This window comes from Gallus gallus, chromosome 3, assembly GCF_016699485.2.
Source record: "Gallus gallus isolate bGalGal1 chromosome 3, bGalGal1.mat.broiler.GRCg7b, whole genome shotgun sequence".
NCBI lineage: Eukaryota > Metazoa > Chordata > Aves > Galliformes > Phasianidae > Gallus > Gallus gallus.
The window spans coordinates 34070126-34082484 of NC_052534.1; the positions used below are offsets into that span (position 1 = coordinate 34070126).

The 12359-nt window shown below is 41.4% G+C and overlaps 1 protein-coding gene across 1 annotated transcript in view; it reads right to left on the reverse strand.

Moving 5' to 3' along the window:
* Window positions 1-12359, reverse strand: part of KIF26B (kinesin family member 26B) — a 294103-nt gene that overhangs the window by 66412 nt on the left and 215332 nt on the right. Inside the window, exons 6-7 of the mRNA XM_003640984.6 lie at window positions 1745-1951; window positions 9-102 (exon numbers count right to left, since the gene is read on the reverse strand). Of these exons, the coding sequence (XP_003641032.2) occupies window positions 9-102; window positions 1745-1951 (301 nt within the window). The remainder of the gene's footprint in view (window positions 1-8; window positions 103-1744; window positions 1952-12359) is intronic.

The following is a 12359-nucleotide window of genomic DNA, read 5'->3' on the forward strand; positions in this document are numbered from 1 at the left end:
ATACCAACCAAGTTTGGCATGGCCAAAACAGAACACGCAGCCATCTGCACCATTGACCACTGACTGGATCACCTCAGCCACAGTCCCAGCACATACTTCAGCCTGTCAATGGTACAAAAAGAGAGAGAGAGAGAGAGAGGGAGAGAAAGAAAACTATCAATAATAATAATAAGGAAATTCAACAGAGTGTTTTCAGTATAAATAGTTATAATGTTATCAGTGCACCAGATACCATGCCAAACTATCAAAAGGTCTAATCCTGCTCATTTCATTTATGTGATCAATGCTCTGATTACCATCACTACTTGTGTACTACTTGACACTACTTGTGTAAGTACATGAAACATGACTTTTGCTCTGTCAAGGAAGTTTCATTTCATCAACATCCTTTCTGGGGTTAAACAAAAAACACATCCTGTAAGGAGCTGGAGGGATGCAATTTGTTAGAACTGTCTATTAAGAGGCCATTTTTTTAATTTTCATTTTTCAATTAAAAGGCAAATACTGAGAAATTTTAATAGGCTCTGTTACTTTCCCAATTATGGACTGCATTCATTTTCACTAGCAGGTAGGTAAGGAATCTAAGGGGAAAAAAAAAGCTTCTGGTATTAGCTAGGTCACATTTCTTAATTTTTTCTACATTTTTATGAGTCTTCGTTGCCTTTAGCAGGAGTAGACTCCATCCTGAAGACTACAGCAGTATTTTAAGAAGTAAAACACAAATTTATGCTGGGAATTCTTAGATTTAAGGTTCAGGCACTCTGTAAAGTCTTCAGTGCTTCTGCAGTAACTGGCTGTCAATACAGAGTTGAACAAAATCATGAAGATATATATGAATATATGAAGAAATAACAGTTTAGGGTTTTCTGGAAAGCATCTTATTTTTAGCAGTAAATCACCTAAATTCCCTTAGTAGATATCCATTATCTCCTAGGTATTTTTGGTCCACATAACAGTAAAGGTAAGGTCAGGAAGGGCACTGTTCACAGACTAACTAGTATCAAATTACTCCTGTCCATAACCTGAACTTTTTTACTGCCGGTACATCATATCCCTGAACTGTGTACAGGCAGTAGTCTGGGAAGGTGCTAGCTGCCTGGAACAGAACTTGGTGAGCGATAGAACTACTGATCTGATCACACTCTGGTTCTTCTGCTGGCTCTGTGTCCTAGTTCTGTTTAGTTCATGGGTACAGAAGCAGCATTGCAGTATTGTTTTCTAATTATACTCTGAAATGTTACTTTATTCTTTTACTGTCTTCCTTGTGGCATTTGAGTAACATGGTTCATCAAATCAAGATCTAATAAAAAATGAGAAATCAATATATACATGATTAGAGATTTGTGGACTAAAATCCCAATCCTCCTACTGTAAACTGTTCAAATAATCCTTGACTTCATAATGAATAGAGCATTGCATTAAAGAACCACAGTTCTGATCAGATAGACATACACCAAATAATCATTTTAAAATATGCAAGTTATTGATATTCAGGATTTGCATTCTAGGCAACAATTAGCACATTTATTGCACATACGATTTTAGGAGCAATTGTTTACAGTAAGGAATAAAGAAAGCAAATAATTATTTACATATAATCTAATAAATTTATTTCATTATTAATGACACTGACAAAATTCAACTCTAGCTAGCACCAATGAAAGTATGGCTATCACAGCTGAAATCAGTTTGGCTCTGGTGCGCACTATTGTTTAGATAACTATTCTGATTGTATTTTGCCTACCTGTGATGCATCCTGGGGGAAAACTGCATCAAAAGCAAACATCTTGGGTGGAACCTGGTTGCCCCTTTTCTGGAAAGCATTCTGACCTCCACAGGTGACTGGGTCATAGAGCGTGATTTGCTTCTTACGGGGGTCAACTTTTAGGAAAGAGCTGGACTCAGACGTGTCTCTGGCATGCGTAGAAGAAATGCGCACCATGACTTTGACCTGTCAGCAAACACAAGAAGATGACCTCATATGATGAGCTAGACTCTGATGTGTTGAATGAACTTATCCATAACACTCAATCAAATCTTACTAACTTTACTGTAGCCTCATAGAAGTCAGTGTAGGACACAAGAATGATTACACACAGAATTTGGGCTAAAATGCCTATTGCATAAAGCCAGAACTTGTCTCTATCTAAATCAACAAGCAGCTTGTGCATATAGAATTTATGAGGAATCTCATGGTACTCAAGTACAATGAAGAGGTATTACATCACCTAGTCGGACTCTCAACATAAATCGAAAAGTAACTGTACCCTAGTGGACTAATTAAGAAGGGTGGAAGGTAATCCAGACTGTTAAGCTATTGGAATTGCAGTGGTTTCTATGGAGCAGTTTGATCAATAAAACAAGCACATAAAAGCCAGATTTGTAATTTACACCTTTCAAATTCTACCCAAATGCAAAAAGATGAACTGCTCAGTTTTAAGCGTCATTATCAAAGAGTTGTGAAAAGAGTCTTGTTTTAATGGCCAGATTTTGAAATCATCGTCAAGAGAGTAGAATGTAATATGCAATAAAAGATTTGTTAAAACACGTTAGCTCACATAACATTAAATGACTACATAATAAGATATTTCTAAGACAAAAATACTTCTTCATGGATTTAATGAGATTATACTGCATTCTTAGCCTAGTTAGTAAGCACTTTAGATGTAAATAACATGGATGATTATCGGTCTGGATTTAGTTCTCCCCATAAATTCACTACCTGCAGACAAATCAGTTCCTGAACTTTACAAGGCAAACATCACCTCTCTGCCAGGCCTTGCCATCTATTCACACCTGCATTTATTTTGTCCTATAGCAGACTGTCACATCAGCCAGACAGAACTTATATAAATGTTCTTCAACTGGCATTTGTATCACACCTACAAACAGCAAGCATGCAAGTGACCACAAAGAGACACTTCAACACAGAGTTGGTACAAAGCCACTGTTGAGACAGCAGAAGCACACTGGGAAGAGGCCATAGCTCTGAAAGCTAGACAAAAAGCTGAAGTTCCTGTTGGCTTCATTGAAACTGGTGTTCTCTGTATGTAGACTTCATTTAATGCTTGCCTGAACTCATTCTACATTTAAATAAAGCATCCATATGGAGAGGTCAAATCTGAGCATGTTTATTTTTTACACAAGTCCTCTGAAGACGATGGAGTGAGACTAGAAAATAATCTAGATTGTTCAGTATTTTTGTGATGCCATCCTTATATGTCTGTGATTCAAAGTGATATTTTGAATCCAATTTTAAACCAGGAAAACAAGATGTCATTAGATGGTGAAATGGTTAAGAATCTGTGCACGTGACTTCAATTTTACTGGATTAGTTGAGGGGAAAGAAGAATACTCCTTGAGTCTCAATGGGTTCTCTTCTCAACTACTCAATTCAGCTGTTTATGAAAGCCAACTCTTAGCTGAAAAAAGCACTTCCTATTATTGCACTTCATAGAATCATCACAGAATCATAGAACGGCCTGGGTTGAAAAGGACCATAATGATCATCTAGTTTCAACCCCTCTGCTATGTGTGGAGTTGCCAACCGCTAGACCAGACTGCCCAGAGCCACATCCAGCCTGGCCTTGAATGCCTCCAGGGATGGGGCATCCTCAACCTCCTCAGGCAACCTGTTCCAGTGTGTCACCACCCTCTGTGTGAAAAACTTCCTCCTAATATCCAACCTAAACCTCCCGTGTCTCAGTTTAAAACCATTCCCTCTTGTCCTATCACTATCAACCCTTGTAAACAGCTGTTCCCCCTCCTGTTAATATACTCCCTTCAAGTATTGGAAGGCCGCAATGTCGTCTCCCCAGAGCCTTCTCTTTTCCAGGCTATGCAAGCCCACCTCCCTCAACCTTTCCTCATAGGAGAGGTGCTCCAGCCCTCTGATCATCTTAGTGGCCCCTCTCTGGACCCATTCCAAGAGCTCCACCTCCTTCCTGTACTGGGGGCCCCAGGCCTGGACACAGTACTCCAGATGGGACCTCACAAGAGCTGAGTAGAGGGGGACAATCACCTCTCTCTCCCTGCTGGCCACCTGTTTTTTAATGCAGCCCAGAACACAGTTTGCCTTCCAGGCTGCAAGCACACATTGCTAGCTCAGGTTCAGCTTCTTGTCTACCAGGATCCCCAAGTCCTTCTCTGCAGGGCTGCTCTCAAGGAGATCTTCCCCCAGTTTGTATAAGTACCTGGGATTGCCCCGACCCAAGTGCAGCACCCCGCACTTGGCCTTATTAGGTTTTCATGGGCCCACTTCTCCAGTCTGTCCAGGTCCCTCTGGATAGCTTCCCTTCCCTCCAATGTATCAGCTGCTCCACTCAGCTTGGTGTCATCCGCAAATTTGCTGAGGGTGCACTCATTGTCATCGTCTGTGTCATTAATAAAGATGCTGAAGAGCACCGGTCCCAAGACCAACCCCTCAGGGACACCACTTGTGACTGGCCTCCACCCTAACACAGAACCATTGATCAATCACAACCCTTTGGCTGCGTCCAGCCAGCCAATTCCTAATCCATCGAACAGTCCATTCTTCAAATCCACAACTCTCCAATTTAGAGAGAAGGATGCGGTGAGGGACCATGTCAAAGGCCTTGCAGAAGTCTAGATAGGTGACATCCATCGCCCTTCCCCCATCCACCGAAGCTGTCACTCCATCATAGAAGGCCACCAGATCAGTCAGGCAAGATCTGCCATTGGTGAAGCCATGATGGCTGTCTTCCACTTCCAGATAATCATCTAAACTCAACCTAAGCAGAGCTGATTTTACGGAGTACAAAAGCCACCAACACCCCTACACAGTCTAAATGAACAGGGCCTGGTTTGTACATTTATTCCAGTTCAAGTTGCCCTGGTAGCTCAGAAGGGAGGCACTAGTCAAGTAAGCACTGAATGGAGAGAAAACAAAATTGAATTCTGGAGGAGAAAGAAAATAAAGCATGAAATCAGAATATTCTGAGTTGGAAGAGACTCGTGGGGATCATCAAGTTCATCTCCTGGCTCCACACAGTACCACCCAAAATTCAAACATTATGTCTGAGACCACTGTCCAAACACTTCTTGAACTCCAGCAGCTTGGTGCTATGACACAGCCCTGGGCAGCCCATTCCATGCCCACCGCCCTCTGGTGCAGACCCTGTCCCCAACCCCCACCGCCCCTCCCCTGACACAGCTCCATGCCGTTCCCTCAGGCCCTGTCGCTGTCATACAGAGCAGAGCTCAGCGCTGCCCCTCCGCTCCCTGTGAGGAGCTGCAGCCGCCATGAGGTCAGCAGTATCACTCCTCATCTGTTCTCCTATTTTCAATTTTTGATGAGCTGGATTTTTCTACTGTATACTAGTTTTTAAACAGATGTCACTTATTAAGAGAACTACACTGATCTGCTGAAAAACAAAATAACTCTCATTCTCCAATTACTTTAAATAAAATTCTTGTTCTGCTTTAGAAATCTATTTTCTTATAAGTTCATGTGCATTTTGGCTGCTACGAATCCATGCCCTCCAGATCCTTGATCATTATGTGTGAAAGAGAGATAACTGAACACACTGAGGGTAAGTTTCTTCAGGCTTCATAGAATGGAAAGCACACAAAATTTACTGACACTTCATACAGAGGCAGTCTGAGTGTCCTTTCTAGCCTCCAACTGCATGGGCATGGGCATTTCATTTCAACTTCAGCTACCAGTCTTGTACCAGAACAGCATTGCCAGCTTGGGTCCTGATTAAGCCTCTTCACACAAAATCAGAGTAATACCTGTCACATCCAACTGAAGTAATACTGCAAATCCTCCTAGCTTCCAGCAGCTATAGAGATAGAAGCTCAGGCACCACATTTGTCTTTCCCTGGAGTAAAAGACCAACTTAACTGAAATCCTAAAAATTTACTAGCATCAGATAAACTGAACGAACCACTATAAAAGAAAGGAACTCATCTCAGAAGCCCCAGGAGATGTCTAACAGCATAAACTGACCAGTCAGCTCTTCAACTCTAGCAAATACAGACATTTCTGAAGAAAAATACACTGTTAGCATGAATCTTTCTATTTCCTGCGCATTAGGGATTTTTGTTTTCAGATCTAATTTTTCCTGTGTGTGATGACAAAGGAATACTACAATGACTATCTGTGGGTATCCTGATAACTGGATCACCTGTTCTGAAGCTAACTGTATACAGCTGGTATGAAGAGAGGTGCGTACCCAGGCCTCAAAGAACATGTGGTGGCAATTAGACAGACACTTTGTTAATAAATATCACTATGCACATTACCCACAGCCAAGGATTCATGCAAACATTTCCCAGTAATGGTTAGGATGACAGTAAATCAACTAAGCAACAGCATTAGAAACAATGGGAAAAGATAGCCTCCTGATCTGCCATTTCATAGTCTTTCATGCAACTTATGACTGGGGATAGTGGGGTAGTGGGCTTGGAGTCCATGCTGGCCCCTGCAAGCCCTGCCATAGGGAAGGCAGCGCAAGTAGAGGAGAACATAATTCAGGCAGGTATGGGGATAGCACAGGAACCTAATGGACTTAAAGGACTTCAATTAAAGGTACAGGCAGGTTGAAGATCACAGTTCTGCTCTGGGGAAGTACAGTACGGTTAATTTGAAGCTAACTGAACAGTGAAGTTTAAGAACTCTAATACTTTATGCTTGCAATTTATATTTAAATAAACCATAAATTGAACTTCTTCTTAAGAAGAAAGCAGGTTTTCTGCTTCACTTCCTATGTGTCGTTACTGTTTTAGCCCAATGCTACAATTCTCCACTAATCTCTTGTAATTGAAGGGTTTAAGAGATACCACTCGTGATTAATGGGACCACTCTGTCTGCCAGAAATTCTAACTTGAATCCCAGTGATCAGGCCTTGGCAGAGTCCAGCCTTAGACACACCTCTGACTGTTTCTGCAGGGAAAGATGAAAGCACACTCTCGAGACATGTGCTGCTGATAAAACAAACAACCTGGGTCTAATTTTGACCTAAGCTTACACTCTTGTAAATCTGGCTGAACTCAGCTAGAATTAACCTAGCTTAAGAGTGGAGAGAGAATAAAAGAGAAGGTCACTTGTTTTGCATCATTATTGTGCCTCTTCTAGGACATAAATTCACTTCTTAATTCTGCTCATGCTGAAAAATTACTGTATTTTCTCCTGTGAGTCCACAGGGTCTGATTTGACAGCTATTAAATCCAGCAAGACACGGATTTCCTTCTCAGGACTATCAGGTTCTACCTGCAGAGAGAACTGTTCTGTTCTTGAAATTTGCAGACATTTACCTCCACAGTATTACTCCTCAGCAGGGTTTACTCATATTTAAATTATATACACTGTTTTCCAAAAATGCACAGATATTTTCTGTATCTATATATATTTATATATAACTTTATATACACACTTTTATTTTGTATATGGTAATTATTAGCATTACAAAATTACTATCCCTCAGTAGTATCAAGGGAGCACTGATGTGACGCCACAGTCACAGTGCTTCTGTACCATAAAAATAAATGCAGAGCTTTTAATTTCTGGTTAATTTCTAATGCAAATTTCTGATGCATTAATCATATTTGTTTACTTCCTCCTTTCATACCTTGCACATCTCTACAAACACATCAACTATTTCTTGAAGATGGTATTTGCTAACTGCAAATTTTCTTCCTGGTAAACACAATTTGTGACCTACCATGTACCTTTTGTTATGTTCCTTCTCTGAGGAGAAGGACAAAGGTTCAGCAGGCTCTGCAAATTTGAACAAGTGGTGCCATTGGAAAAAAAGAGAGAAAGAGAGAAAACAGAGCCTGGCCTCAGCAACTGACACTCCTGTGTCTCCTGTGCCTGCAGGGGTCTGTCTGCGGGACCAGCAGTGAAGTGAGTGTGGAAGAAGGGAGAGGTAAACTGTGTCAAATCTGTACCAAAAACCGATAACTACAAACAGAGGCTGGAATGAGGCAACAGAAGCAATGGGGATATTATCACTTCGTTCTACTCCTGCCTGTAAGATTTCATTTGGGGTTCATTTATCTAATTATTGCAAGGATAGGGCTAGACAGCTGTTGCTTTGGGCACTGTGTTTGCCTTTATGAGCTGTTTTTCTCATCAATCATTTGAGCGGCTTCTGCTGGACGTGTGCTGGGTAGTGGTGGGAGGCAGGAGCTGCGATGCAGTCACGGGTGAGACAGGCCAACTGGGGCTATTGAGCTGTATTAGCACTCCATCAATGTAATGGCAATCACTGGCTGCAAAAACAGCCTTATTGGAGGTTAATGAAGAGTGGGTTTTGTAATTTCTCACTGTTACAGTTGTAAATAATGGTGGCAGGCATGCATTTTTGTCTTAGCAGCCACAAAAAACTACAGCACAAGAAAATCTATAGCATCCCAAGTGTTTAAGCACATACATCTTTAGTGTGATGGATGTAAAGCTAGAGATCTGTCTAGAGTGTCCAGAGAATATAGAAACGGTCTGCTAAGTATTTTAAAGGGTGTGCCTTACAGATCATGAGACAATTAACTGATTGTGCTAAAATGAAATGTGGAACATTGAGATAAACAGACTAAGCAAGACTGAGACAAATAGATTGCATGAGTGGACACTGTTTTAATGGAAATACCCTGGACACAATTGGAAAAGGGAAGGGAAGGGAAGGGAAGGGAAGGGAAGGGAAGGGAAGGGAAGGGAAGGGAAGGGAAGGGAAGGGAAGGGAAGGGAAGGGAAGGGAAGGGAAGGGAAGGGAAGGGAAGGGAAGGGAAGGGAAGGGAAGGGAAGGGAAGGGAAGGGAAGGGAAGGGAAGGGAAGGGAAGGGAAGGGAAGGGAAGGGAAGGGAAGGGAAGGGAAGGGAAGGGAAGGGAAGGGAAGGGAAGGGAAGGGAAGGGAAGGGAAGGGAAGGGAAGGGAAGGGAAGGGAAGGGAAGGGAAGGGAAGGGAAGGGAAGGGAAGGGAAGGGAAGGGAAGGGAAGGGAAGGGAAGGGAAGGGAAGGGAAGGGAAGGGAAGGGAAGGGAAGGGAAGGGAAGGGAAGAGAAGAGAAGAGAAGAGAAGAGAAGAGAAGAGAAGAGAAGAGAAGAGAAGAGAAGAGAAGAGAAGAGAAGAGAAGAGAAGAGAAGAGAAGAGAAGAGAAGAGAAGAGAAGAGAAGAGAAGAACCCTAGGGTAAACTATGCTGATGTAAATTGGTCAGGAATGCATGTGCACAAGCCTCATTCTCAGTGCTATATTTGGCATGGAAAGGGCTGTCACTATTACTGCAAGCAGCAAAATATTGCTTTGGAATATTGCTTTGGTCTCTTGTTTTTTCTTCTTCTTCTTTTTTTTTTTTTTTTTAAACAATTGTGCCTCTGTTTCCTTTTCACGATTGCTGAAACAAACAATTAAACATTTCCTTTACTAGTTCATTAACCCCATCCTGCATGGCAGTAAAACTGATTTGCACTTCCAGCAATAACAGAAAGCAGTCTGTGTTGTAACCAAACACCAATAATATTGTTCTTAAGAACTTAACCTTATCAAATGCATGATGCATCTTTATTAATAAACTCAGTAGAATCTGGTGTGAAATATGTTCAGGTCACAGGGCACGGCTCAGTGACCTCTGTCTTGTTTATGTCAGCAGTAGCTTTGAGTTTTGATCCTGTAATTTGGTGTAGTGATGCGCACCTACGCTTCCTGAAACGAGCATCTATGTCCCATCAGCCCAGTCATTCAGCTGTCACATTGCTACTTCAGCATTTGCTAGATTACCAATTACCACTAATTTTGTTCTGTTCTTAAAAAGAAGTCATAAGAATCACCCTGTCATGGAAGCAATCTTTCCCTAAATTTCCCCACATGTCACAGACACTGTGTGTTCCTTGTTTACCTTGTTTCTGGTATCTTTGAGGGAAGTCTGCACCTCAGACCTGCACAACTGGGACAATCTGTGTTTTGCCTCAAGCAGGAGGAGTTTTCCCAGCTTCCAATGCTCTCACATGCATTCATAGAACTGTATCTGCAACTACAATGGGGCCAACAACAGCCTAACTCAGATGATATATGGAGGTAAATTTTTTTGGAGAATATCCTTAAGTGGCGCTGTTACTGTTACGTTCATAGGAACAAAAAATAAATAATAATTTTAAAAAAACAACACAGAAGAGTCTTCAACAATCCCAAATAAACAACACAGGACCAGCTGGCAAATCTTGCCTTCCCTGCCATGGATCTGCAGATATGTAAGCATAAACTTACTGGTAAAGACAGCAAATGTCTTACTTAACCCTCTAACATACTACTACTGACAAAAAATTTGCTCTGCTTTCCTCACTCTGATAAGAATTTATTTTTCTGACTTGAGTAGCAAGTACAGCTGACTGCCATGAATTTCAAGTGCTCCCCATTTCCTTGGTATCAGATCTCTACTCTACCTTTAAAAATCAAACAGCTATTTTGCTTCACTTCAGTCAGTAGACCAGTAGAACTTCCCGCCTCCTTCTCTCTTCCTTTTTTCCTACTTAATACAACCATTGCACAAGACTCTTCAGGCACAGAGTACCTATCTAGCAAATAAAACGTGGTAATAACTGTCCTCTGGTGTTTTGTGTTCTCTGGCACAAAATGGCCAACATCGTTTCCTGTAACTCTCATTCTCTGATATGGTATAGTTATACCAAATGGTCTATTAAGATGATCTTGAGAAAGCAATCTAATGGCCCAACATCCTGCTGGGGACCTTGGTATCAATGCACAAAGATGAGTGAGTGCAGTTGCACAGGTCTCCTGCTCCCTTTTAATTTACATTACACTCCCAGCCACAGCACACTGCCCAGCTTGTCCGTAGTTTCTTTTAAGTTAAATACAAGAAAACCAGGTGGTACAGTACTGACTTCCAAAGCAAGTGATTTGTCAAGTGTTGTGCTCTTCATATTCCAGCCTGGTTTGGCATCTGCAGATCCTACAAGACAGATCAAGCAAGCACATCTGCAGCACCAGTGAGGCAAACCTTCCTAAAGCAACTTCTTTACTCCATCTCCTGATCAGCGACAAGGCTGCATCGTTCTTGCTGCCTACACAGGGTTATGATTAGCCCCCAGAGCACAAGGGAGCAGGCAGTGCAAGTCACTTGGCTATTTCTTATAGGTGATGCTCATATTCTGCCACAGTACAGAAAGACTAAAGGGATTTTTGCTTCATCCACTCAGTTTCCTGTAAGAAATCTACCAACACATTAGAACTATGCTGACTGCATTGCCACAAGTACTGGTGTGGACAGAATACGGCAGCAACATCCACAGTAGCACAGCTCATACATGCTCACTGATAATTAGGTTTGCTACTAAGAGATCCAGTTCTCCTTTCCGTGAAGCTATGGGAAAGGTGAAAGAATGTGGCTCAGCAATTTTAAGCATGCAGGTTATCTCATGTCTAATTAGAGAGAGGGTGGCACTGAGGGCTTCACATTATATACTTTCTCAGGAGAATAAGAACTCCCAGGTGAACGAGGCTCTCTGTTTTTTGTCTCGGAAAACAAGGATTTCTGTGGAGAGAACTCAGATAAAAGACAAAGCTTCTCTTACATATGCCTTTGAGACATTTTTTCAGTGCTACAGGGACGAAGTATATACAGGTATTGCACAGAAGATGTACAACCACAATTGTAGGCTTTTTCATTATTTATAAAGATGATCTCCATGACTGCATACAAAAGAAGATTTGCCAGTCTGCACATAATGTTATACGGTATGGCACCATAAATAATGAGTAGCAATGCAATCAAATAAGGATTTACATTATTTAAGCCAAGCTGAAGGAGGTGACAAATTAGAATTTAATGCAGATAAATGTGGAAAAAGATGTGGAGAGCTTGGGAGTGGCAGTTGGTAATGACAGCCAGTATACAGAAGGGATGGTTTATGATACTGACTAGGAAAAATATTTGGGAATTCATGGGGAGAAAAAGAAACCTAAGGAAAGCAAGGGGCTGGCATTACTGAAGAGAGTCCACATAAATGGATACAGTCATCATATTAGGTGAGATATCTAATATACACTTAGGCATTCAAAACAGAAACCTAGTCTCTAGAAGGGGAGTATAACCACCCAGTAGTGCCGTACATGGCATGAAACATCCAGTCAAGACTTCAAGGATTAGATCTAGATACTTTAGCAAGAATTAATACAGTATAATATCATTTATTGCAACAATAATTCCTTACTTATCTGGAATTATATCTGATCTGAATTTGACCTCTGTTAGGAACAAGCACAAAAAAAAAGAAAACTCAAAAAAGGAGGAAACAATAAAACCATGATTCTGAATCCAAGCAATGAAAACTATTTATCTTATTAGTAAACTTTCCACCTGAAGACCCTGCAGGGCTTTGCAAAGGC